This window comes from Cetorhinus maximus, chromosome 18 (genome assembly GCF_964194155.1).
Source record: "Cetorhinus maximus chromosome 18, sCetMax3.hap1.1, whole genome shotgun sequence".
Lineage (NCBI taxonomy): Eukaryota > Metazoa > Chordata > Chondrichthyes > Lamniformes > Cetorhinidae > Cetorhinus > Cetorhinus maximus.
In genome coordinates this window covers 77,692,583-77,716,581 of record NC_135896.1, presented here as the reverse complement: position 1 = coordinate 77,716,581, position 23,999 = coordinate 77,692,583, and the positions used below count along the sequence as shown (strand labels likewise).

Sequence of the window (23,999 nt, the reverse complement as noted above, 5' to 3'; positions counted from 1 at the left end):
ATTATTGGAAAAAAAAAGATGGGAATCGGAAAGGGGGTGGGGATGGAGGAGAGAGTTCATGATCTAAAATTGTTGAACTCAATTTTCAGTCCGGAAGGCTGTAAAGTGCCTAGTCGGAAGATGTGGTGCTGTTCCTCCAGTTTGCGTTGAGCTTCACTGGAACAATGCAGCAGGCCAAGGACGAACATGTAGGCATGAGAGCAGGGTGGTGTGTTGAAATGGCAAGTGACAGGGAGGTCTGGATCGAAGGTGTTCTATATGGAAAATTGCCCAGTTATGTCATGTTCACAAAAAGTAGGACAAATCCAATCCAACCAATTACTGCCCAATCAGTCTACTCTTGATCATCCTCCTGATCTTTGGTCACCCGGTGCAGAGGGTGGCAGGCAGGGTGGAGGACTTCTTTGTTAGCCTGCTCGTGGGCCTGGCCGAGGTAGCCAGTGATGGAAACTGTTGTTAACTCATTCTGAAGCCAGATGGTTAAGTGGGAAACCTAGGTGCCAGTATTTTACTTCATACTAGATTTACTTACTAATCTAGAATGCAACATTACATGTCTGCCTCCTCCTAACCAACACCCAGTGTCCCAGAAGTCTCTCTTTATACATTTTTGAGTACCACTAAAAATAAACAATAGAAACATTAACTAATGAACTCATTGATAGCCTCGGGGCTTTAAGGCCTTAAAGGGGCAATGTAACAAAAAGACAAAACTTTTAAAGGAAACTTAACAAATCAAATTAAAATGTTGTTTTGGGGGTAGATGATACACTCCAGCCCCTGAGGTGCCCACTAGTCGTGGAAGGCCTCAAGCATACCAGTAGACACCCATGTGAACATTGCTGTGGAAGAGGGGCAGTCAGTCAGACCGGACAACCCCTCTCTACAGCCCACTGCCTTGACCAATTAATGGTCACCTCAGCCAGGCCCACAATCAGGCTAACAAAGAAGTCCTCTACCCTGCCTGCCGCCTTCCGCACTGGGTGACCAAAGATCAGGAGGGTGGGGCCGAAGTGCAATCAAAATTTGAGGAGCAGCCCCTTCAAATAACCAAAAAGGGGCTGCAACCTCACACAATCTATATACACATGGAACACAGGCTCCTCAAGGCCGCAGAAATTACAGGCGGTCTGGGATCTGTGAACCATCCTAACTTTTGATTGCATGGGACTGCTGAGTGCAACACCCTCCACGCCAAATCCCTAATGGTAAAAAGGAGGACTCCCACATAGAAAGCCCTTCACTGGGGGCCCCCGTCATCTCTGGACAGCAGGACAAAACGCCACCGGCAAGTGCGGATGGTTGACGAGGATGAAGAAGTAAAGGGTGTGCAGCAGCAGCCTGTCCAGGAAAGCCCTCTGTGCAGAACAAAAAGACATGGAGAGAATTTCTGCCAGATGGCTCAAACTGTGGGGCCGAGGTTCCCGAGGAGGGTTTCGGGACCTGGGGCCAATGTGAAACTCCGTCCGAATGGGGGTCAGTCCAGGCGGGAGTCCACCGCATGCTTGAGCTGCCTCGACATCTCGAGTGCAGTCAAGGCCAAGCACCACAGTTTTAAGGCCGTGAATGGCTTTGGCCACGAGCTGGACATCAATAGATGTGAGACGCGCAAGTTTTTGTGGCATCATCCAGCCCACTCTTCCGCCATTCAGCACATCTCCAACTCTGGTCACCCCAGCAGCCCGAACCCTCTCTTGCACCAGCCACACGAACCCATACTAGTTCCTGAGCAGCGGATGATAGTTGCTACACCTGATGGGAGAGAACTCTGGTGCGAGGCAACCATGTTCCACACTTTGATCAGTTCCCGGTAAAAGACAGGCAACTCCTGCAAGGAGGTATGGAGACCTCCCAGGTGTACAAACATTTTTTTTTATCCATTCACGGGGTGTGGGCACCAATGGCTAGGCCAGCATTTATTGCCCATTGCTCATTCCTAATAGCCCTTGGAGTCACATGTAGGCCAGACCAGACAAGGATGGCAGATTTCCTTCCCTAAAGGAACCAAATGGGTTTTTACAACAATCGACAATGGTTTCACGGTCATCATTACATTTTTGATTCCAGGTTTTTATTGAATTCAAATTCCACCATCTGTCATGGTGGGATTTGAACCCGGGTCCCCAGGGCATTACCCTGGCTCTCTGGATTACTAGTCCAGCGACAATACCACTACACCATCGCCTCCCCATTCCCTGCAGGAAGTCTCTCTTTATAACTCTTTTCGAAAGTCTCTCTTTATATGTGCTCAAGGTACTTAATCAATCAATGCCCTTCACCTGTATATTCTTAACCTTAATAATACAAATAACAGTTCATTAACAGATTCCCATCTTTTATTTAAATCAAAAAAAAACTTTATAACACAAATAATATATCAAAATAAATCAGAGAAAAAGAAAAAATGTTTTTTATATTCTGTATACCCGATCAGAATACAAGATGTCCCTCTTCTAGGACCTCCAACAGCCTTTTTGTGCAAGCATTCTTTGCATCAACCCATTTTATCCTGGAGATTTCTTTTCTTTCTCGCATCTCTTTACACTAGCCAGGTCAATTATTAACCTTGTTTCAGTCACATTTTTGTCGAAAGTATGTTGTCCCACAGGGAACAATTACCTATTAACATTCAATGGGAAAATTATTCTCAGAACACCCAGCCTTGTATCGAATTGCCCCTAAAATATTTGATAAGTAAAATCCCATATCTACTGCTTCTACCGGAGCCAGCATATCTGCAGCTGAAGTACTTTCAACCACACTTTTTATTTTCTTAGCTTCCCAGGCTAAGGGACAACATTTTGCACTTTCACTCACTAAGAGCTTTATAGAACCAGCTGTACTTGAATACCCATCTAGAAGATTGGCATGAGAAGTGTCACTAAAAATAACTAATTTCATGTCCTTCCCAAGGCTGGAAACTACAGCACAAATTTCGCTGCATTTAATTTTTTAAGTGTTTCATTTGCCCTTAAAACATCCTCAATTGTAGCTTGTTTCATCATAGTACTTAGGTCCATTTATCAAAACTGGCATTTGATGTTGTCTGAGTGCATAGCCAATTCAACTGTCCAATTAAGCTTCTTAACTGCTTTTTCTTCTTTAGATGTAAAATCATCTGTGACTGCCTTCTGTGGCACAATTTATTGGGAAAGGAGTCACACTTTCTTGATAAGATTGTTGATTCAAAGTTCCTCCCAGATATATTCTGTTTAATGTCTAAGCCTATATATTTAAAGCCCCCAAAGCCTGACTTCCAAACTTAAATTCCCCTTTAATCTTATTTATAACAAATCGCTCAGATTCAACTAAGCCTCCCCATCGAAAAACATTGACATGCATCATGAAGATGCCTGAGAGATTCCTTTTGTGGTACCAGTAGAACACTGCTGAATCTGCTTTCAGTTTGAGTACAGCTTGCTTTCAGTTAGACAGATCTAACTGAAAAATGCCATACCCTTGATGCAGTCCATGTGGTGTAGGTACACCCATAGTCCTGATAGGGAGTGAGTTCCAGGATTTTGATCCAGCAACAGTGAAGGGAGGGCGATATATTTCCAAGTCAGGATGGTGAGTGGCTTGGAGGGGAACTTCCAGGTGGTGGTGTTCCCATGTGTCTGCTGCCCTTGTCCTTCTGGATGGTGGTGATCGTGTGTTTGGAAGGTGCTGTTTAGACACTGGTGAGTTCCTGCAGTGCATCTTGTAGATAGTACACACTGCTGCTATTGTGCGTTGGTGGTGGAGGGAGTGAATGTTTGTGGATGGAGTGCCAATCAAGCAGGCTGCTTTGTCCTGGATGGTGTCAAGCTTCTGGAGTGTTGGTGGAGCTGCACTCATCCAGGCAAGTGGAGAGTATTCCATTACACTCCTGACTTGTGCCTTGTAAATGGTGGGCAGGCTTTAGGGAGTCAGGAGGTGATTTACTTGCCTCAGAATTCCTAGCCTCTAAACTGCTTTTGTAACCACAATATTTATGTAGCTAGTCCACTTCAGTTTCTTGAATGCTGATAGCAGGGGATTCAGTGATGGTAATGCCATTGAATATAAAGGGGCGATGGTTAGGTTCTCTCTTGTTGGAGATGGTCATTGCCTGGCACTAAAGGGATCAAAAGATATGGGGAGAAAGCAGGAGCAGGCTATTGAGTTGGATGATCAGCCATGATCATAATGAATGGTGGAGCAGGCTCAAAGGGCCGAATGCCCTACTCCTATTTTCTATGTATGTTTCTATGAGGAAAAGAGTTCCAAAGACTCACAACCACCTGAGAGAAAAAAATTCTCCTCAGCTCTGTATTAAATGAGCAACCCCTTATTTCAAAACAGTGACCTCTAGTACTAGGTTCTCCCACAAGGGGAAACATCCTTTCTACATCCACTCTGTCAAGACCCCTCAGGATTTTATTTACGTTTCAATCAAGTTGCTTCTTACTCTTCTAAACCCCAGCAGATACAAGCCTAGTCTGTCCAACCTTTCTTCATAAAACAACCCAACCATTCCAGGTGTTAGTCTAGTAAACCTTCTCTGAACTGTTTCCAATGCATTTGCATCCTTCCTTAAATAAGGAGACAATTACTGTACACAGTACTGCAGATATGGTCTCACCAATGCCCTGGCATAACTGAAGCATAACCTCCCTACATTTATATTCAATTCCCCTCACAATAAACGATAACATCCTAGTAGCTTTCCTAATTACTTGCTGTACCCGCATACTAACCTTTTGCGATTCATACCTACCCACCCAGATCCTTCTGCATCTCAGAGCTCTGAAATCAATCACCGTTTAGATAATATGCTTCTTCTTTTAGTCTTCCTTCCAAAATGAACAATTTCACATTTTCCCACATTGTACTCCACTTGCCAAATCTTTACCCACTCGCTTAACCTACCTATATCCCTTTGCAGCCTCAAGTCCTCTTCATAACTTACTTTCCTAACTATCTTTGTGTCACCAGCAAATTTACCAACATACCTTCAGTTCCTTCATCCAAGTCATATATAAATTGTAAAATGTTGAGGCCCCAGCACTGATCCCTGTGGCACACCACTCATTACATCTTGCCAACCAGAAAATGACCCATTTATACCTACTCTCTGTTTCTTGTTGGCTAACCAATCTTCTGTCCATGCCAATGTGTTACCCCCCCAACACCTTATGCCTTATTTCTTGAGTAACTATTCAGGCAAGAACCACGGAAATGTCCAAAGCCTCCGACTCTAGCTCAGAGTCAGAGGCATTCACTGAGAGTCCCAGGGAGCAGGGGAATTGCCCATTGAAAGTTTAAACTTGCCACACAATTCCCACATAAGCCACAGGGTCCTGATGCACATCTTCACTTTTATGTCTAGTCTTCAATGATCCAGAGACAGGAAGGTTTGGCTCATAGGCATGCTGGTGAAACAATGCAGCAGGTAGTCCAAGGTGTTAGAGGCTGCAGAAGACACCACTATCCTGCTGCCAGGGTTTACAGGCAATGATGCAGCTACCTCAATATGTCTGAGGTGCAATGCCGAAGGAGGCTCCGCCTTTCAAGGGAGACAGCGACCTCCATCTGTCAGATGACTGGGCCTGCAATCACTTCCTACTGTATGGGTGGATACCCCATGCCAGTGGCTCTGAAGGTCACAGTGGCCCTCAACTTTACTTTCATGAAGTATGCTATATCTGACCTGGTAACCATTACAAAAAGTCACAGAATCACAGAATTGTTATGGCGTAGAAGGAGGCCATTCAGCCCATCATCTCTGCACCGGCTCTCCAACTGAGCATTATGACTTAGTGCCATTCTCCTGCCTTTTCCACATGCCCTTGCACGTTGTTTCAATTCAAATTATCATCTAATGCCCACTTGAATGCCTCGATTGAACCTGCCTCCACCACACTTCCAGGTAGTGCATTCCAGGTCCAAACCACTCACTGTGTGAAAAAGTATTTTCTCACATCCATTTGCAAATCACTTTAAATCTGTGCCCTCCTGTTCTCGATCCTTTTACAAGCAGGAACAGTTTCTCTCTATCTACTCTATTCAGCCCCTCACGATTTTGAACACGTCTATCAAATCTCTTCTTAGCCTTCTCCTCCCCAAGGAAAACAATCTCAACCTCTCCAATCTATCTTCATAACTGAAGTTTCTCATCCCTGGAACCATTCTTGTAAACATCTTCTGCACTCTCTCCAATACGTTCACATCGTTCCTTTAGTGTGGCGCCCAGAACTGTACACAATACTCCATCTGAGGTCTAACTAGTGACTTATATAAGCTCAGCATAACCTCCTTGCTCTTGTACTCTATGCCCCTATTAATAAAGCCTAGGATGCTGTATGCTTTATTAACTGCTCTTTCCACCTGTCCTGCCACTTTCAATGATCTTTGCACATATACGCCCAGGTCCCTCTGCTCCTGCACCCCCTTAAGAATTCTACCCTTTATTTTATATTGTCTCTCCATGTTCTTCCTACTAAAATGCATCGCCTCACGTTTCTCCGCATTGAACTTCATCTATCACCTATCTGCCCACCGCACCGACTTGTCTATGTCCTTTTGAAGTTCTGCACTGTCCTCCTCACAGTTTACAATGCTTCCAAGTTTTGTATCATGCGCAAACTTTGAAATTGTCCCCTGCACACCAAGATCTAGATCATTAATATTTGTCAGGCAAAGCAATGGTCCCAATACCGACTCCTGGGGAACTGCACTACAAACATTCCTCCAGCCCAAAAAATATCCATTGGCCATTATCCTCTATTTCCTATTTCTCAGCCAATTTTGTATCCACGTTGCTACTGTCCCTTTTATTTCATGAGCTATAACTTTTCTCGCAAATCTGTTGTGTGACATTGTATCGACTGCCTTTTGAAAGTGCATGTACACCATATCAACAGCATCACTCTCATCAACGCTCTCTGTTAATTCTTCAAAAAAGTCCAGCAAGTTAGTTAAACACGATTTCCCCTTTAGAAATCCATGCTGGCTCTTCCTAATCAGCTCACAATTTTCCATGTGACTACTAATTCTATCCTGAATAACTGTTTCTAGAAGCTTCCCCACCACTGAAGGTCAACTGACTGGTCTGTAATTGCTGGGTTTATCCTTATAACCTTTGTTGAACAAGGGCATAATGTTTGCGATTCTCCAGTCCTCTGGCACCTCCCGTGAGTCTAAGGAAGACTGAAAAATTATGGCCAATGGCCCTGCAATTTCCACTCTTACTTCCTTCAATATCCTTGGATACATCTCTTCTGGTCCCGGTGCCTTGTCAATTTTAAGTACCGACAGTTTATCCAACATTTTCTCCTTATCAATTTTGAATCCTCCAGTGACAGAGCTTCCTCCTCTGTCACTATGGCCTAGTTAGGACCTGATTCCTTGGTAAAGGCAGATGCAAAGTATTCATTTAGCACCTCAGCCATGCCCCCTGCCTCCATGTGTAAAGACCCTTTTTGGTCCCAAATCAGCCCTACACCTTTTACTGCCCTCTTACCATTTATGTACCGATAGAAGACTTTGGGATTCCCCTTTATGTTGGCTGCCAGTCTTTTCTCATAATTCCTCTTTGCTTCTCTTATTTGCTTTTTCACCTCCCCTTTCAACCTTCTGTATTCCGCTTGGTTCTCAATTGTATTTTCTACCTGATACTGTCAAAAACATACTCTTTCTTCTTTATCTTAATTTCTATTTCTTTTTTCACCCAGGGAACTCTGGGTGATTCCAGCGATAAAGAACTGTAGCTATGAGGATAGATTGGAGAGGTTGGGACTCTTTTCCTTGGAGAAAAGAAGGCTGAGAGGAGAATTGTTAGAGGTATTCAAGATCCTGAGGGGTATGGACAGGGTAAATAGTGAGAAACTATTCCTACTCAAGATAACATCAAGAACTAGAGGGCACAGATTCAAAATAATTGGCAAAAGGAGTAAATGAGATGTGAGGAAAAGTTTTTTCACCCAGAGGGGAGTTGGAGTCTGGAACAAACTTCCTGAAAGAGTGGTGGAGGCAGGTTCGATCGAGCTATTCAAAAGGGAATTAGATTGCTACCTGAAAAGAAAGGATATGCAAGGTTACGGGGATAAGGCAGGGGAGTGGGACTAGGTGGAATGCTCTTTCAGAGAGCCAGTACAGACTCGATGGGCCGAATGGCCTCCCTCTGCTCTGTTAAGATACTGTGATTTGTTTGCCCTACCTTTTGAGGAAGTATACCATGACTGCGCCCAAACCATTTCTTCTTTGAAGGTAGCCCATTGTTCAGCTACAGTTTTTCCTGCCATCCTTTGGTTCCAGTCTATCTGACCCGGCTCTGTTCTTGCCCCATTGAAGTCAGTTCTCCCCCAATTAATTATTCTTACTCTGGATTGCACATTGTCCTTTTCTACCATCATCCTAAACCGTACGATACAATGATCACCGTCTTCTAAATGACACTTGATCTACTTAGCCCACCTCATTTCCAAGAACCAGGTCCAACCTTGCATCCTTTCTTGTTGGATTGGACACATACTGCTGTAGAAAATTCTCCTGAACACAGTCTAGGAACTCTTGCCCCTCTCTGCCCTTTACACTACCACTGTCCAAGTCTACATTCAGGTAATTAAAGTCCCACATTATAACTACACTTTCATGTTTGCATCCCTCTGTAATTTCCCTGCAGATTTGTTCCTCTACATCCTTCTCACTAGTTGGCGGTCTATAGACTATACCGAGCAATGTAATTGCATCCTTTTCGTTCGTTAACTCTAGCCAAATTGATTCCGTCCTCTTTCTCCAGCACTGCAATGCTCTCCTTAACCAATGTCGCCACCCCTCCTCCTTTTCTATCTTTTCTGAACATCTTATACCCAGGAATATTTAACACCCAGTCCTGCCCTTCCTTGAACCAGGTCTCTGTTGTTGCCACAACATCATATTTCCACATGGCATTCTGTGCCTGTAACTCACCAGTCTTATTTACTAAACTCCATGCATTCACATACATGCATAGTAAGCCTGATTTAGACTCCATTACTTTCTCCCTTACTCCGACTCCACCTATTAACTTACTATTCTCTACACTAGTGCTTTCTGTCTCTCCCAGTATTTTGGGCACCCTGGTATTCCTCTCTATTACTCTCTCCTGGTTCCCACACCCCTGATGAGTTAGTTTAAAGCACTAGCAAAACACCCCGCAAGGAACTCAGTCCTGGCTCTGTTCAGGTGCAACCCATCTGGCTTGTACAGGTGCCATCTTCCCCAAAGCCTGTCCCAGGGGTCTAAAGTCCTCCCTCCTGCACTATCTTTCCAGCCACCAATTCATCTGCCTCATCCTCCCATTTCTGTACTCACTTGCACAGGCACTGGGAGTAATCCAGAGATTACTACATTTGAGGTCCTGCTTGCTAATTTTCAACCTAGCTCCCTAAATTCTGATGACAGGACCACATCCCCCTTCCTACCTAAGTCATTAGTACCAATGTGGACCACAACCTCTGGCTGATCACCCTTCCACAGAAGAATGTCCTGCAGCCGCTCGGTGACATCCTTGACTCTGGCACCAGGGAGGCAACAAACCATTCTGGAGTCATGTCTACAGCCGCAGAAACGTCTGTCTGTTCCCCTAACTAATGGATCCCCTATCACTATTGCTCTTCCTTTCTTCTTCCTCCCCTCCTGTACAGCCGAGTTGCTCATGGTGCCACAAACTTGACTCTGACTACACTCCTCTGAGGGACCAGCACCCTCACCTGCTTCCAAAACGGAAAACCCATTTGTGAGCAGGACCCCAAGGGACTCATGCATTACCTGCCTAGTTCTCTTGGACTGCCTGGCAATCATCCATTCCCTTTCTGCCTCCAGACTTCTAAGCTGCGATGTGACCCCCCTCCCTGAACGTGCTATCCACGTAGCTCTCAGCCTCGCAGATGTGCCACAGTGACTCCAGCTGCCACTCAAACTCTGAAACCCGGAGCTCAAGATTCTGCAGCTAGCAGCACTTCCTGCACATCTGGTGATCTAGGGCACCGGTAGCGTCCATGACTTCCCACATATTACAGGCCACACATTCCACTCAACTGAGCTGCTCCACCATGTCTTAACTTTATTTTACTTTGGTTTACTTATATTACTTTATTATTCTGGCCCTGACTTTCCCTTATTCCTGGTGTTTCTCACTTAAATCCAAGTATGGCTCCTTCTTTAAAATAAAAACAGAAAATGCTGGAAAAACTCAGCAGGTCTGGCAGCATCTGTGGAGAGAGAGACAGAATTAACATTTAACTCTCTCCACAGATGCTGAAAGACCTGCTGAGCTTTTCCAGCATTTTCTGTTTTTATTTCAGATTTCCAGCATCCGGAGTATTTTGCTTTTATCTTTAAAAATAATGTGCTTTTCTAATTTACAGCAATTTAAAGGCAGTCCCTAACAGCAATTTCTTACCAACCAATGAACATATGGTTTTCCTGTGATATCATTTTGTTTTTCTCACTCTCCTTTCGAACTCAGCACAGGCCAGTTCCGAGCAGCTGACTGGTGTGCCCCTCCGATTCTCAAGGTAAGTGTAGGCCTCAAGCCTCGGTCCCAATTTATATTCTCCCGCTCCGGGATGCTTCTTCGCAAGTCCACCGTCTCTCTGACTCCCAGCTAAGTGTATTTCCCTGCAACAACTGTCCAGCAAAACGGTCACAATTCTTTTTTTTAAACTGAAATGTCGGATGGAGAGTGAGCAATAGTCACCTCTTTTGTGGTGCATCCATAGTAAACACCAGCCAAATGTCAGCTCAACCTGGCTGTGACACCTGTCATACTACAGAGGGGGAGGGGGGAGAAATCAGTCTAATCTCAACTGGCGCACAGATGCAATCTGTATACCCATTTCAGTAAGATTATTGGACAGAGCAAACTAAACCAACTGGATAAAATCCTTCACACCGTTTGGAGGTGTTGGGTCATACAACCATCTTTTGTCTGTTTAGTGATGGGCAATAACAGTAACAATACTGGTTTCACAGGTTATTTCTGAACTCACACAAAAAAATGGCAGAATTAGAAAACAGAGACATCTATGAAAATGGAACATTTTTTTTTAAAGGTAGTTTTCCCAGGTTGTCATATTTTTGTTTAAATACTGCTAATTACTGACAGTATTATTTTTACAACGCACGTTCACCATTTATCAGCACATATCTCTAAAAAGTAGTAATCGCGAACTTGTGCCTTTAAGTAACTGTGATCATCAAACGAGGTAAGTGACAGCAAAAAGCCAAAACAAAAGGCTACACAAATGCAAGAAAAAGCAGAAATTCTGCAATTTGGGATAACTCTAAAAGGCAATAAAGGGATTTAAAAAAGTAATCAGAAATACATTATGGAGTAAGAAAGAGTACAAAGAGATACAAGCAAACAGTAAGGGTCAGAAACTGGCTTTATTTGCTTAGTTTTTTAGAAGCTACAAGTGCCCTTGATGCAGATGTCAGCATACATCTGACGTAAGTACGTTGAACAAGAAGATCATGGCATCAGTCAGCATTCCACAATGATTTGACACCAGTGTGGAGTTCAACACTCCAGCCAGCACACTCTTACATAATACAAAAAAGCACGAGGAGAGTGACGGAGTCATAGGATAAAAAAGCATGAGGAGAGTGGAGGAGACACAGTATAAATGAGCATGAGAAGAGAAGCACAGACCAAGTATAAAAGAACGTGAGGAAAATGGCAGAGACCCAGTATAAAAGAGCGCGAGGAGAGTGGTGGAGGCACAGGATAAAAGAGCGCAAGGAAGACAGCAGAAAGACAGGATACAAGAACACAAGGAGAGCGGCGAAGGCACAGGATAAAGTAACATTCGCGCCACACAAGTGTCATGCAATTACCATCTCCAACAAGAGAGAATCCAACCATCTCACCTTGACATTCAATGACATTACCATTGCTGAATCCCCCGCTATCAACATCCTGGGGGGCTACCATTGACCAGAAACTGAACTAGACTAGCTATATAAATACCGTAGCTCAAGAACAGATCAGAGGCTGGGAAGTCTGTGGAGAGTAACTCACCTCCAGACTCCCCAAAGCCTGTCCACCATATAAAAAGCACAAATCAGAAGCGTGATAGAGTACTCTCCACTTGCCTGGATGAGTGCAGCTCCAACAACACTCAAGAAGGTTAACGCCATCCAGGACAAAGCAGACTGCTTGATTGGCACCCCATTCACCACCTTCAAGACCCACTCCCTCCACCGGGGCAGCAGCATGTACCATCTACAAGATGCACTGCAGTAACTCACCTAGGGTCCTTCAACAGCACCTTTCAACCCACAATCTCTACCACCTGGGAGGACAAGGGCAACAGATGCATGGGGACACCACCATCTGCGAGTTTCCTTCCAAGCCAGGCCAAGCTACAGGCATTATACTACAGAGCGCAAGGAGAGCAGCAGAGGAATGCGAGAAGAGCACTGGAGACAGAGGATAAAAGAGCACAAGGGGAGTGGTGGAGACACAGGATAAAAGAGCGTGAGGAGAGCAGCAGGGACACAGGATAAAAGAGCACAAGGTGAGCAGCAGAATCACAGGATAAAAGAGTGTAAAGAGAGCAGCAGAGGTAAGGATAAAACAGCACAAGGAGTGCGGTGAAGGCAAGTCTGTGACTTCAGAGTGGACCGATTGCATTCTGAGAAAATCAAAGTGTGATGGTACAGGGAAACAGCTAAGTTAATGGTTGATGATTATTTTTCTCACTTTTCTTCCAAAACTCGGTAATTTATTAGTAATTGTAAGCTTTTATTAGTAGTAGTGAGGTTCACTAACAATAGTAAAGCTTATTAATAGTAGTAGGATTTATTCATTATAAATTAACTAAGAAAAATAAATTAATTAACACATAATGAGGGTGGCAGGGCAGGTGATGTGATGCAGCTATAGTATATGGGTAAATGCTGAATGCCAGTGTGATGCAAGGCAACCACTTCTGCAGTAAGAGTCATTGGTTCAAATCCAATGTGCTGGAAGCCGAGCTACAGACACTATGATGCACGAGGGAGGGGGGAAATTACCTGGACACTTTGTTCCAGAAGACAAACACACCCCTCAGGATAGGGTCTTCTGACTTGGTCAGTGGGCAAGGACAGGAGGGTGTGACTGCAAGGATCCAGCAGGTAGAAGTGGAAGAGCATCAGTCCTTGCAATTGTCCAACAGTTTTCGAGGTTCTTGCAACTTGTATGGATGAGAGCAGGGGTTGCAAAGTGGATGAGCATACTGACCATGGCAACATGGTACAAGAAGCCGTTCAGTTGTGGGAGTAAAAGTTATGGTAGTAGGGGACAGTACAGTCAGGGGGATAGGCATGGTTCTCTGTAGCCAAGACGGAGAGTCCAGAAGGCTGGGTTGCCTGCCCGGTGCCAGGGTTTGGGGCACCTTCTCAGGGCTGAAGAGGTACTTGCAGTGGGAGGAGTATTCAAGTTGTTATGGTCCAGTTGTAGGTACCAACAACATAGGCAGGATTAGGAAAGTGGTTCTGCTTAGGGATTAAGAGCAGCTAAAGGCTAAATTAAAAAGCAAAACCTCAAAGGTAATAATCTCTGGATTATTTCCTGAGCCACAAGCAAATTGGTTAAATAAATAAAGTAAATAAGATTAGAGAGATGAATGTTTGGCTCAAAGATTGATGATTATACTGTCTCCTACTACTTGTACGTTTTTTTTTACTTCCCCAACTTGAATGGTCCCCTGCAACACAATGCCTGGGTCAGTTTGCTCAACCTCCCCACAGTCCCTGCTCTAGTCAACACAGGTTGCAAAAAGCTCTATACTTGTTGGACAATTGCAAGGGCTGAGGTCCTGCAGTGCTATCTTCTGGATTCCCATTCCTTAGTCATAGTCACACCCTCCTGTCCCTGACCACAGACAAAATCTGAAATACTAAACCCAAGGGTTGTGACTGACTCCCAAAACAAAGTATCCAGGTAACTTTCTCCCTCTCTTATGCATTGCAATGTCCGAAGTCACCAATTTATCAACTCTGAGCTTAAGTGTCTTGAGGTGCAGACACTTATTGCAGATGTGGTTGTTGTGATTCAGACAGGGATCCACCAAACCTACATGCTACAGCTGCAACACAGCACCTGCCTGCCATTTGTATTGCATTTTATTTAACTAATTAGGATTTCAAGTTTTGAAATATTACTCAACAATTATTTGTAGTTATATTTAGTAGTTCTAACTAGTTTAGCCATAAATTTACAGTGCTTCTATCTCCCTGGTCTTAAGTTAAAATACTGCCCTAGTTAAGAGAGAAAAAAACATAAAATTCTACAAACCAATCATCTACCTGCTTACCTAAATAATGTCTTCAGACCTCAGTTTTCAGGTCTTGCTGTCTCTTGCTCCCTCTCTTGGATTGCTCCTTGTCTTGGCAAGAGGCCAGAACAGAACCTCCTCCCTCACTGTGTCGAATTCCCTCATTCACCAAATTCCCAGGTTAAGTACTCTATTGTGCTGGCTTCTATGCTAGTTACTCCATGCATTAGCAAAAACCTCATGTATTAATACTTACAAGTCAGCCCTATTGATCAGGTAACCAGTTTTAACTAGTCACCTAAATAACTGTGCAGATGTCACTAGAATGCAGCTTGTTTACCGCTGACTAACACTGTGAAAGAAACTACAGATTAAGGTTAAAGTTAAGTTAAATGCTAAATACAAAACTTGACTAGATTTTAGAAAGAGTTCAACTCTCAAAATACTTATAATTCCCTCATTCACCAAATTCCCGAGTTATGTACACTGTTGAAGCTGTACTCTGTTGAACTGGGCTCTGTACTACTTTCTCCCCTTCTTTTGTACACAGTGCTATTGAAGTCTTCATGTGAGTCCTCCGCAGTGGAACCCGTGTGCTAGCTTGTCCTCCAGTGAGCTGGCACCCACACTATACTTGCCCACCGCCCTGGCTGCAGGCCACTTATGCTCAATGTCTCTTCACAATCAAATCCTGCCTTTATGCCATCTGCTAAATTATGCAGTGTCAGAAGCAGAACTGGTGGCTACTGGTGTGAAATTAAGTGATGGTATGTCTTCATCATCACTATCTTCCTTTCCTCCCACTACCCACCATTCCTCCCACTGCCTGGTGAAGGTACACTTCCTGGGCATCTGAAAGGAGAACGTCACAAGGGTAAGGTTGTGGTGAGGAGAAAGGTCAGATGAGAAAGAAGTGGGATATAAGGAGAAAGGAGCATAGTGTATGAGGATGGTTTCAGTCCTGCCACAGGCCACTGTCTCAGCAATGGGCATTCCAATAGCGGCCAGCACCATACCAGTGACGACGTGCAAGCATATCTATCCCCTGCTGCCTCCAGTTGTGTGCTACCTTCTCCCGTGAGAGAAGGAGGTGTGTCAGTGAGTGTTGTGCAATATGTTGGGTGAACAACTGGCTGTCATGATTGAATAGCTGTCAGTATGTGCAAGCTGTGAAATATGCGTGTGAGGCTTGCAGCTGTTCTAAGTATGTCAGCAGGGGGTGAAGCATATGAAAGTTAGATATGAATCCTAGTTGACAGAGATTGTTAGTAGATGAGTGATGGGCTTGTGATGAATTGAGCAGTGGCTGAAATTAGTGGTGGAGTTGGTAGGATATGGCATTTTAAGATACATTACCTGACCTTGACTGCCCATATGAGGTTACTGAACTTCTTGCAGCACTGTACTCAGATCTTGGGTGCTTGACTCCTGCCAATAACCTCCACGGCTATTTACTCCCACCGTCATTTGAGCGTGTGTCTGGAGGGTCTCTTGGCCCCCTTGCAGAATAGCTCCCAGTTATAGACATTCCAGCTGGGGGAAATATCTCAGCAGCCACCCTGTCAAGCCCTCTCAGAATCCTATGTATTTCAATTAAGTCACCTCTCTTTCTTCTAAACTCCCAGAGAGCTTGGCCTCAGTTCAATCCCTCATCATAGGACAATCCTCTCATTCAGGAATCAGTCGAATAAACCCTTGTTGTATCCTCTCTAAGGCAAGTACATCCTTCCTTAAGTACAGAAAACAAAATTGTAGAATATTCCAGGTGTGATTTCGTCAAAGCCCTGAACAATTGCAGCAGGACTTCCTTATTCTTATACTCCAACTCCTTGAAATAAAGGCCAATATACTATTCACCTTCTTAATTGCTTGCTGTACCTACATATTGACTTGGTGTTTCATGTACGAGGACACCAGACCCCACGGAACACCAAAATTTAATAATTTCTCACCATTTAAAAGATATTCTGTTTTTCTGTTTTCCATACCAAAGTGAGAAGCTCACATTTCACCACAATATATTCCTTCTTGTCCACTCACTTAACACAAGAACATAACATACAAAATAGGAACAAGAGTAGACCATAAAGTCCCACAAAGCCTGTTAAGCCATTCAGTACAATCATGGCTGTTCTTCTGTCTCAACCCCACTTCCCTGCTCACTCCCTGTATCCCTTGATTCCCTGAGAGACCAAAAAGTTGTCTTTCTCAGCTTTAAGTGTACTAGGGCGCATCCACAACCCTGTAGATTCACAAGCCTCTGATTGAAATCTGTCCTCATCTCAATGCTAAATGAATCACCTCCTTTTCCTGGGACTTCCCCATGTCCTATATTCTCCAGCCAAGGGAAACAACCTCTCACTGTCTACTCTGTCAAGCCCTTTCAGAATCTTAAACAAAAACAAAAAATGCTGGAAAACCTCAGCAGGCCTGACTGCAGCTGTGGAGAAAAAGACAGAGTTAACGTTTTGAGTCCATATGACTCTTCTTCAGAGCTTGTATGTTTCAATGAGATCACTTCTCATTCTTCTAAACTCCAGAGAGTATCGGCCCAATTTACTCAGTCTCGCATCATAGGACAATCCTGTCGTCCCAGGAACCAATCTAGTGAATCTTCACTGTACATTCAATGCAAGTACATCCTGCCTGAAATGATGGAAACAAAAATTGTGCAAAGTACTCCAGGTGTGGTCTCACCAAAGCCCTATACAATGGTAGCAAGATTTCCTATCCAAGTATGTTAATCTACTGGTTCCCCTTTATCTATCCTGCTACTTACAGCCTCAAAAACTCTAATAAATTTGTCAAACACAATTTCCCTTTCGAAGAACCGTGTTAACTTTTATCTGATCATACCATGATTTTCTAAGTGCGTTATTAAGACTTCCTTAATAATAGATTCCAGCATTTTCCTGATGACTAATGGCAGACTAACTGGCCTATAGTTTCCTGTTTTCATTCTCCTTTCTTTCTTGAATAGCAGAGTTCCATTTGCTAACTTCCAATATGCTGGGACTGTTCTAGGATTTAGGGAATTTTGAAAATTCATAACTAGTGCAGCCACTATCTCTATAGCCATCTCTTTTAAAGCCCTATGATATAAGGTTATCAGGGCCTGGGGATTTGTCGGAATTGTGTCCCTTAAGTTTCTCCTACACATTTTCTCTGCTGTTGTTAATTACCTAAAGTTCCTCACTCTTATTAGCCCCTTGATTACCTTCTGTTTCTGGCATGCAATTTATGTCTTACATTGTGAAGATAGACACAAAATATTTGTTCAATGTCTTTACCATTTCCTCATTCTCCATGGTAATTTCTCCTTTCTCCTCTAAGGAACAAATGTTTATTTTAGCCACTCTCCTTTTTATATACTTGCAAAGCTCTTAGCTTGACCAGTCTATATGAAGATTAAAATCCCACATGATTATTACATTGCATGTGTTACAAGTTCCAACTATTTTTTGCTTAATGCTCTGTCCAAAGGTATAACTAATGTTAGGGAACCTATAATCTACTTCCACCAGTGTATTCCAACCTTACTTAATCTCCACTCATACTAATTTTACTTCTAGATTTTCTGAGTCAAGATCCTTTCTCTCTACTGTCCTTACATCATCCTTTACTATCAGGGCTTCTCCTCAACCTTTTCCATTCTGCCTGCCTTTTCAAAATGTTGTGTACTCTGGAATATTTATTGCCCAACCTTGGTCGCCACGTAACCATGTCTCTGTAATCACAGTTAGGTCTAAACCATTTATCTCTATTTGTGCCACTAGTTCATCTGTCTTAATACAAATGCTTTGCACATTCAAGTTAAAAGTTTTTAATTTTATTTTTAACTCTAACTTTTGCAGAACTGATGAAAGGTCACTTGGCTGAAACATAACTGTTTCCCTCTCCACAAATACTGCCAGATCTGGTGAGTATTTCCAGCATTTTCTGTTTCTATGTCAGATTTCCAGCATTTGCAGTATTTTGTTTTTCTGTTGCTTTAATTCCTTGGCTGTAAGCTTGTGATGTATGATCAGCCTGGCTTTCCATTGCCAATTTAGCTTTAACAATTCAAGTTGCCTTGTCCTCCCATGTCCTCCCATGCCATAATCTGTTTCTTTACTCCAAATTCATCTTGATGAGTGGAACAATTCCAAAGTCATTTCCAGGTAATTTCTCCTTTGGACAAAAGATTTAAGGAACTCATGGGTGAAATTTTAAGGTCCCCAACTGGTAGGTTTGAAGGCAGGGGGCTTGTAAAATGCATGGCCTGTCTCCCATTTTACTGGGGGCAGAGGAGATATCGGGCAGCCTGCCCACCCTTGGGCCTATTGAGGCCCTTAAGTGACCAATTAGTGGCTGCTTAAGTGCCGTATCCTGTTCCCACTGCTATGTGGAGGGTGGCAAATGTAACCCCAATATTTGAAAAAGGAAGGAGGGAGAAAACAGGGAATTACAGACTAGTTAGCCTAACACCAGTAGTAGGAAAAGGATGTGATAACAGGGCACTTAGAAAATATCAACGGGATTAGGCAAAGTCAACATGGATTTATGAAAGGGAAATCATGTTTGACAAACCAGAGTTTTTTTAAGAGCGTAACTAGCAGGATAGATAAGGGAGAACCAATGGATGTGGTGTATTTGGGTTTTCAGAAAGCTTTTGATAAAGTCCCACATAAGAGGTTAGTGTGCAAAATTAAAGCATAATGGGATTGGGGGTAATATATTGATATGGATTGAGATTGGTTAGCAGACAGGAAACAGACAGTATGAATAAATGGGTCTTTTTCGGAATGACAGGTGGTGACTAGTGGGCTACCGCAGGAATCAGTGCTTGGGCCCCAGCTGTTCACAATATATATCAATGATTTGGATGAGGGAACCAATTGTAATATTTCCAAGTTTGCTGACGACACTAAATTAGGTGAAAATGTGAGTGGTGAGGAGAGAGTTAAGGGGCTTCAATGCGATTTAGACAAGTTGAGTGAGTGGGTAAATACATAGCTGATGCAGTATAACGTGGATAAGTGTGAAGTTATCCACTTTGGTAGGAAAAACAGAATGGCAGAGTATTAGTTAAATGGTGATAGATTGGGGAATGTTGATGTACAAAGGGACCTGGGTGTCCTTGTACACCAATCACTGAAAGCAAGCATGCAGGTGCAGCAAGCAGTTAAGAAGGCAAATGGCCTGTTGTCCTTCATTACAAGAGGATTTGAATAAAAGAGCAAGGATGTCTTACTAGAGCTGTACATGGCCTTGGTAAGACCACACCTGGAGTAGTGTGTGCAGTTTTGGTCTCCTTACCTAAGAAAGGATTTACTTGCCATAGAGGAAGTGCAGTGTAGGTTCACCAGACTGATTCTTAGGATGGCAAGATTGTCGTATGAGAAGAGATAAAGCTGCTAAAGCCTCTATTCACGGGAGTTTAGAAGAATGAGAGGGAATCTCACTGAAACATATAAAATTCTGACAGGGCTGGACAGACTGGATGCAGGAACGATGTTTACTCTGGCTGGGGGGGTCTAGAACAAGGGGTCACAATCTCAGGTAATGGGGTAGGCCATTTATGACTATGATGAGGAGAAATTCTTTCACACAGAGGTTGGTGAACCTGTGGAATTCTCTGCCACAGAAGGCTGCGGAGGCCAAGTCACTGAATATATTTAAGAAGGCAATAGATAGATTTCTAGACTCTGAAGGCATCAAGGGGTATGGGGAGAGAGCGGGAGTATGGCATTTAGAGGATCAGCCATGATCATATTGAATGGTGGAGTAGGCTCAAAGGGCTGAATGACCTACTCTTGCTTCTATGTTTCGATTTTACCCAAGGTAGGGGAGGCCGATACTAAGCAGGTAGTCCGGCAGCTACGCTGACTGGTGTCAGGCAAGGGCAGGGGGAGTGAGTTTGGGGGTCCCCTGTGCCCCCAAGATTATACCCTCCTTTAACCCTCTCCCCTGCCTCTGAAACCAGCCCCCCAACACCCTCATTCTCCTCATTGGAACCTGCCAGGCAGACCCCATGAAACCCTGGGTTTACCTTCAGTCTGGCCTCCATTAGCTCCTCTTTTTCAGGGACTAACTGTAACCTCTGCAGTGGCCACCATCCAACTGGCCAGCAGCTCTCTAAGGCATGCCTTCCTCATAATTGGCTAAGGGCAAGACCTCTGCCCCTAATGCCCTGCCAAACATTAATTGGCTGTGGGGCAGCTGGTATCGGCAGGGTGCCTTCCCTGCTGACTCTTCAGGTAGTGAGGTGGGAAACCCCACCATCCAAAAATCCACCCCCATGGATTTTTTCATGTTAAAAACAGAGCTGATCCACACAGCTCTCTCATCTGCCATCTTTCCAATGTGTATTCAGCTATTCCATAATCTTTACATTCTCCTCAATTTATCTAATCTGTGAAGACCGCCACCTACTGTGTAGTTTTTTACTATGAGGCCTCTTTCCTCTAGGAAGCATTTTGCTTGAAGTTAACAAACTTTATATGTGAAAATTTGCAAGTAGTCTTCACACCTGATTATCTGGCAATAATGTGTTTCCATTGTCAAAGTAATAGTTGGTATAACTGTTGCCCATTTTGATCCTTAATTAGGGTGGGCAACTTCCATTTTAGTTGTTCTTTAATAAAAGACATATGAAATCAAGGCAGGAATTTCTGCTTCGATGACACCATGTACCCCTACACTTCTCCTGCCACGTGTTGTATTAGAATCCTTGACTCGTCAGTTTTCTGATTGACATTTTTATGTATAGAGCTGTAGCTATAGATAGATATGAGGGATCTTAAAAATAGGTTTCACTTATAAAGCAAAGTGAATAAGTAATAGCCAGTCATAATAAATGGCCCACGGTCAGTCTATTTATGTGTAAGTTACACACTCTTTAACAATACCTGGCCTCCTCGGTATTCTCAATACTCGATTCCATCTTCGTTTGGTTCTGTGTTTCACTCTTCCTTGTGTGTTGCTGGACTGTCAACAGGGAGTATTTGAACAGGTGGTCTCTTTACTAGATGACTTATCTTTCTGACACTCTGCCAAGTGCTCATATGTCTCTGCTCTCTTGCCTTTGACTTCCTTGACTAATCACAGAAGAGGTTGCTGGGATTTGTAGGCTGAATTAAGTTGGCTGCAATTTCAGAAACATACAATATCCAAGTCATCGGGCAACTTAACATTTACTTTACACTATAAACTACAAGTGATTAGCAGTTAAGAGTTGAAGTTGAGATAGGATGGGGGATATGGAGCTGGAATTCTGCATATCTATTTCTAGGTATCAGTTCTTTTTAACAAAGGGAGTTTTGCCCTTAAAAAGGGGGATGTCAATATTACAGGATATTTTACACTTCAGACATCAAGCATTCTCGGATTAGATACAGCATAGACAATGGCACAACACAGTTCCCTCGACTCAAGCCCAGTGATGCATTTTGGTCTTGGTTTTAAATTAACATTCTATATTGGTACAATGCAACCAGTGTTCATTTTCCACATCAGCTACTCTCATTCATTGGTGTCAAAATATGGGCACTTTTGGTCTGAATAAAATATGGCAGTTCCCTACTAGGAATTGGGCTGAGGTTACCCAAGCTAACCTCATTTGGGAATCTTGCAAATGACAGGAAGCAAACTTATATTACAACTGGCTGATCTGCCAAAGAACTATGGAGTGTGAATCAGCAACAACTTATATTTATATAGCATCTTTAACATAATAAAACATTTCAAGGTGCTTGTCAGGAGCAACACAAAAAGTATATACCAAGCCACAAAGGAGATGTTAGGGTCACATGATCAAAAGCTTGGTCAGGTAGGTTTTAAGGAATGTCTTAAAGAAGGAAAGTGAGATAGAGAGGTAGAGTGATGTAGGAGAGGTATTCCAGAACTTAGGCATAGCCACCACAATGGGACTGCACACAAGAGGCCAGAATTAGAGGAAAGTAAATATCTCAGAGGGGATTACAGAGATAGGGAAGGGTGAGGCCATGGAGAAATTTGTAAATAAGGTTGAGAATTTTAAAATTGCACCTGGTCCAGGCCATCAGTCAGGCTCAAACTTAAAACCACAAAAAAGTAAATTGCAAGTAATCAATTTTATTTTATTTGAATTTGCTGACATATTGACTGAACTATGTTCCACCGCACATCATTCATTCTTCACATGTATAGTGTCAGGCAAACATTTGAACATCACACCTCCAGCAGGGTTGGGGGGGGGGGGGGAAGGGAGGGCATGGAAAAGGGTTAAAGGGAGTGGGGAGTGATTAAAATTGAAGAGCGATGTAAAGGTGCAATGAAGAGGGTATAAGAAGGGTAAGGGTCTTGGGAGGGGAGATGAAAAGGCGAAGAAGTTTTCTCCATTGGCCTTCAGCGTGAGAACCCAAAACAACATTAACCCTATACCTACACAAACTACGCAACGCTCGGCGACAAAAAAAGTCTGCAAATGCGGGAGCCGGGCGGACGTCATCTGGTGGTGGGAGGTCCCTGGGCCGAGAGGGCGACACCTGGTGGTGGGAGGTCACTGGGCCGAGAGGGCGTCACCTGGTGGTGGGAGGTCCCTGGGCTGAGTGGGCGTCATCTGCTGGTGGGAGGCCCCTGGGCCGAGAGGGCGTCACCTGGTGGTGGGAGGTCAAGGTGGGCGCCCCCCTGGTGGCGGGATGTCTGAACTGCATCCAACCGGAGGCGGAAGTGACTGGACGTGTTGTGGCACTCGGGGATGGCGGTCGCTGAATTGGGAATGATCGCAATGCTGGGTGCCGGAGAAGGAAGCAGATGTTGGTTCTATCTAGTCTTACTCGGTGTTATCCGGGCCTGTATCTCTGCAGAGGTATCCAAATGGAGCATTCCGGTTACGGAGGTATGTCAGCGGATCAGCCTGCGCAGACAAGTGACAAGCATTTGGCAAATGCAAACAAAGAAGGGGGTGTGGGAGAGAGAGGGATGGCGGTAAGACGAGGTTGGGGGAGAGAAAGGACGGGGAAAGAGAAGTGCAGAGTAGAGAGGGAGTGTGTGAGAGAGAGAGAGAGGGGGGGGGAGAGAGAGAGAGAGGGGGGAGAGTGTGAGAGAGGGGAGAGTGTGAGAGAGGGGGGAGAGTGTGAGAGAGGGGGGGAAGAGTGTGAGAGAGGAGGGGGGGAGAGTGTGAGAGAGGGGGGAAGAGTGTGAGAGAGGAGGGGGGGAGAGTGTGAGAGAGGGGGGAGAGTGTGAGAGAGAGGGGGAGAGTGTGAGAGAGGGGGGAGAGAGTGTGTGAGAGAGGGGGGAGAGAGTGTGAGAGAGGAGGGGGGGAGAGTGTGAGAGAGGGGGGAGAGTGTGAGAGAGGAGGGGGGGAGAGTGTGAGAGAGGGGGAGAGTGTGAGAGAGGGGGGGGAGAGTGTGAGAGAGGAGGGGGGGGGAGAGTGTGAGAGAGGAGGGGGGAGAGTGTGAGAGAGGGGGAGAGTGTGAGAGAGGGGGAGAGTGTGAGAGAGGGGGGGAGAGTGTGAGAGAGGAGGGGGGAGAGTGTGAGAGAGGGGGAGAGTGTGAGAGAGGGGGGGAGAGTGTGAGAGAGGGGGGGAGAGTGAGATAGAGAGAGGGGAGAGTGAGAGAGAGGGGGGGAGTGAGAGAGAGAGGGGGGGAGAGTGTGAGAGAGAGAGGGGAGAGTGAGAGAGAGGGGGGGAGAGTGAGAGAGAGAGAGGGGAGAGTGAGAGGGGGGGAGAGTGTGAGAGAGAGAGGGGAGAGTGTGAGAGAGAGAGGGGAG

The 23,999-nt window shown here is 44.3% G+C and overlaps 2 protein-coding genes across 5 annotated transcripts in view; one reads left to right on the top strand and one right to left on the bottom strand.

The window, feature by feature from the left end:
- Nucleotides 1–21,321, bottom strand: part of LOC144693281 (neutral alpha-glucosidase C-like) — a 161,303-nt gene extending 139,982 nt beyond the window's left edge. For all 3 annotated transcript variants that reach the window (XM_078563018.1, XM_078563019.1, XM_078563020.1), the window contains exon 1: nt 21,158–21,321. In XM_078563018.1, the coding sequence (XP_078419144.1) occupies nt 21,158–21,192 (35 nt within the window). In that variant the 5' untranslated portion in view covers nt 21,193–21,321. The remainder of the gene's footprint in view (nt 1–21,157) is intronic.
- Nucleotides 21,322–22,929: 1,608 nt separating this feature from the next.
- LOC144693279 (transmembrane protein 87A-like) overlaps nt 22,930–23,999 on the top strand; it is an 87,832-nt gene continuing 86,762 nt past the window's right edge. For both annotated transcript variants that reach the window (XM_078563017.1, XM_078563016.1), the window contains exon 1: nt 22,930–23,127. In XM_078563017.1, coding sequence (XP_078419143.1) covers nt 22,987–23,127 — 141 coding nt within the window. In that variant the 5' untranslated portion in view covers nt 22,930–22,986. The remainder of the gene's footprint in view (nt 23,128–23,999) is intronic.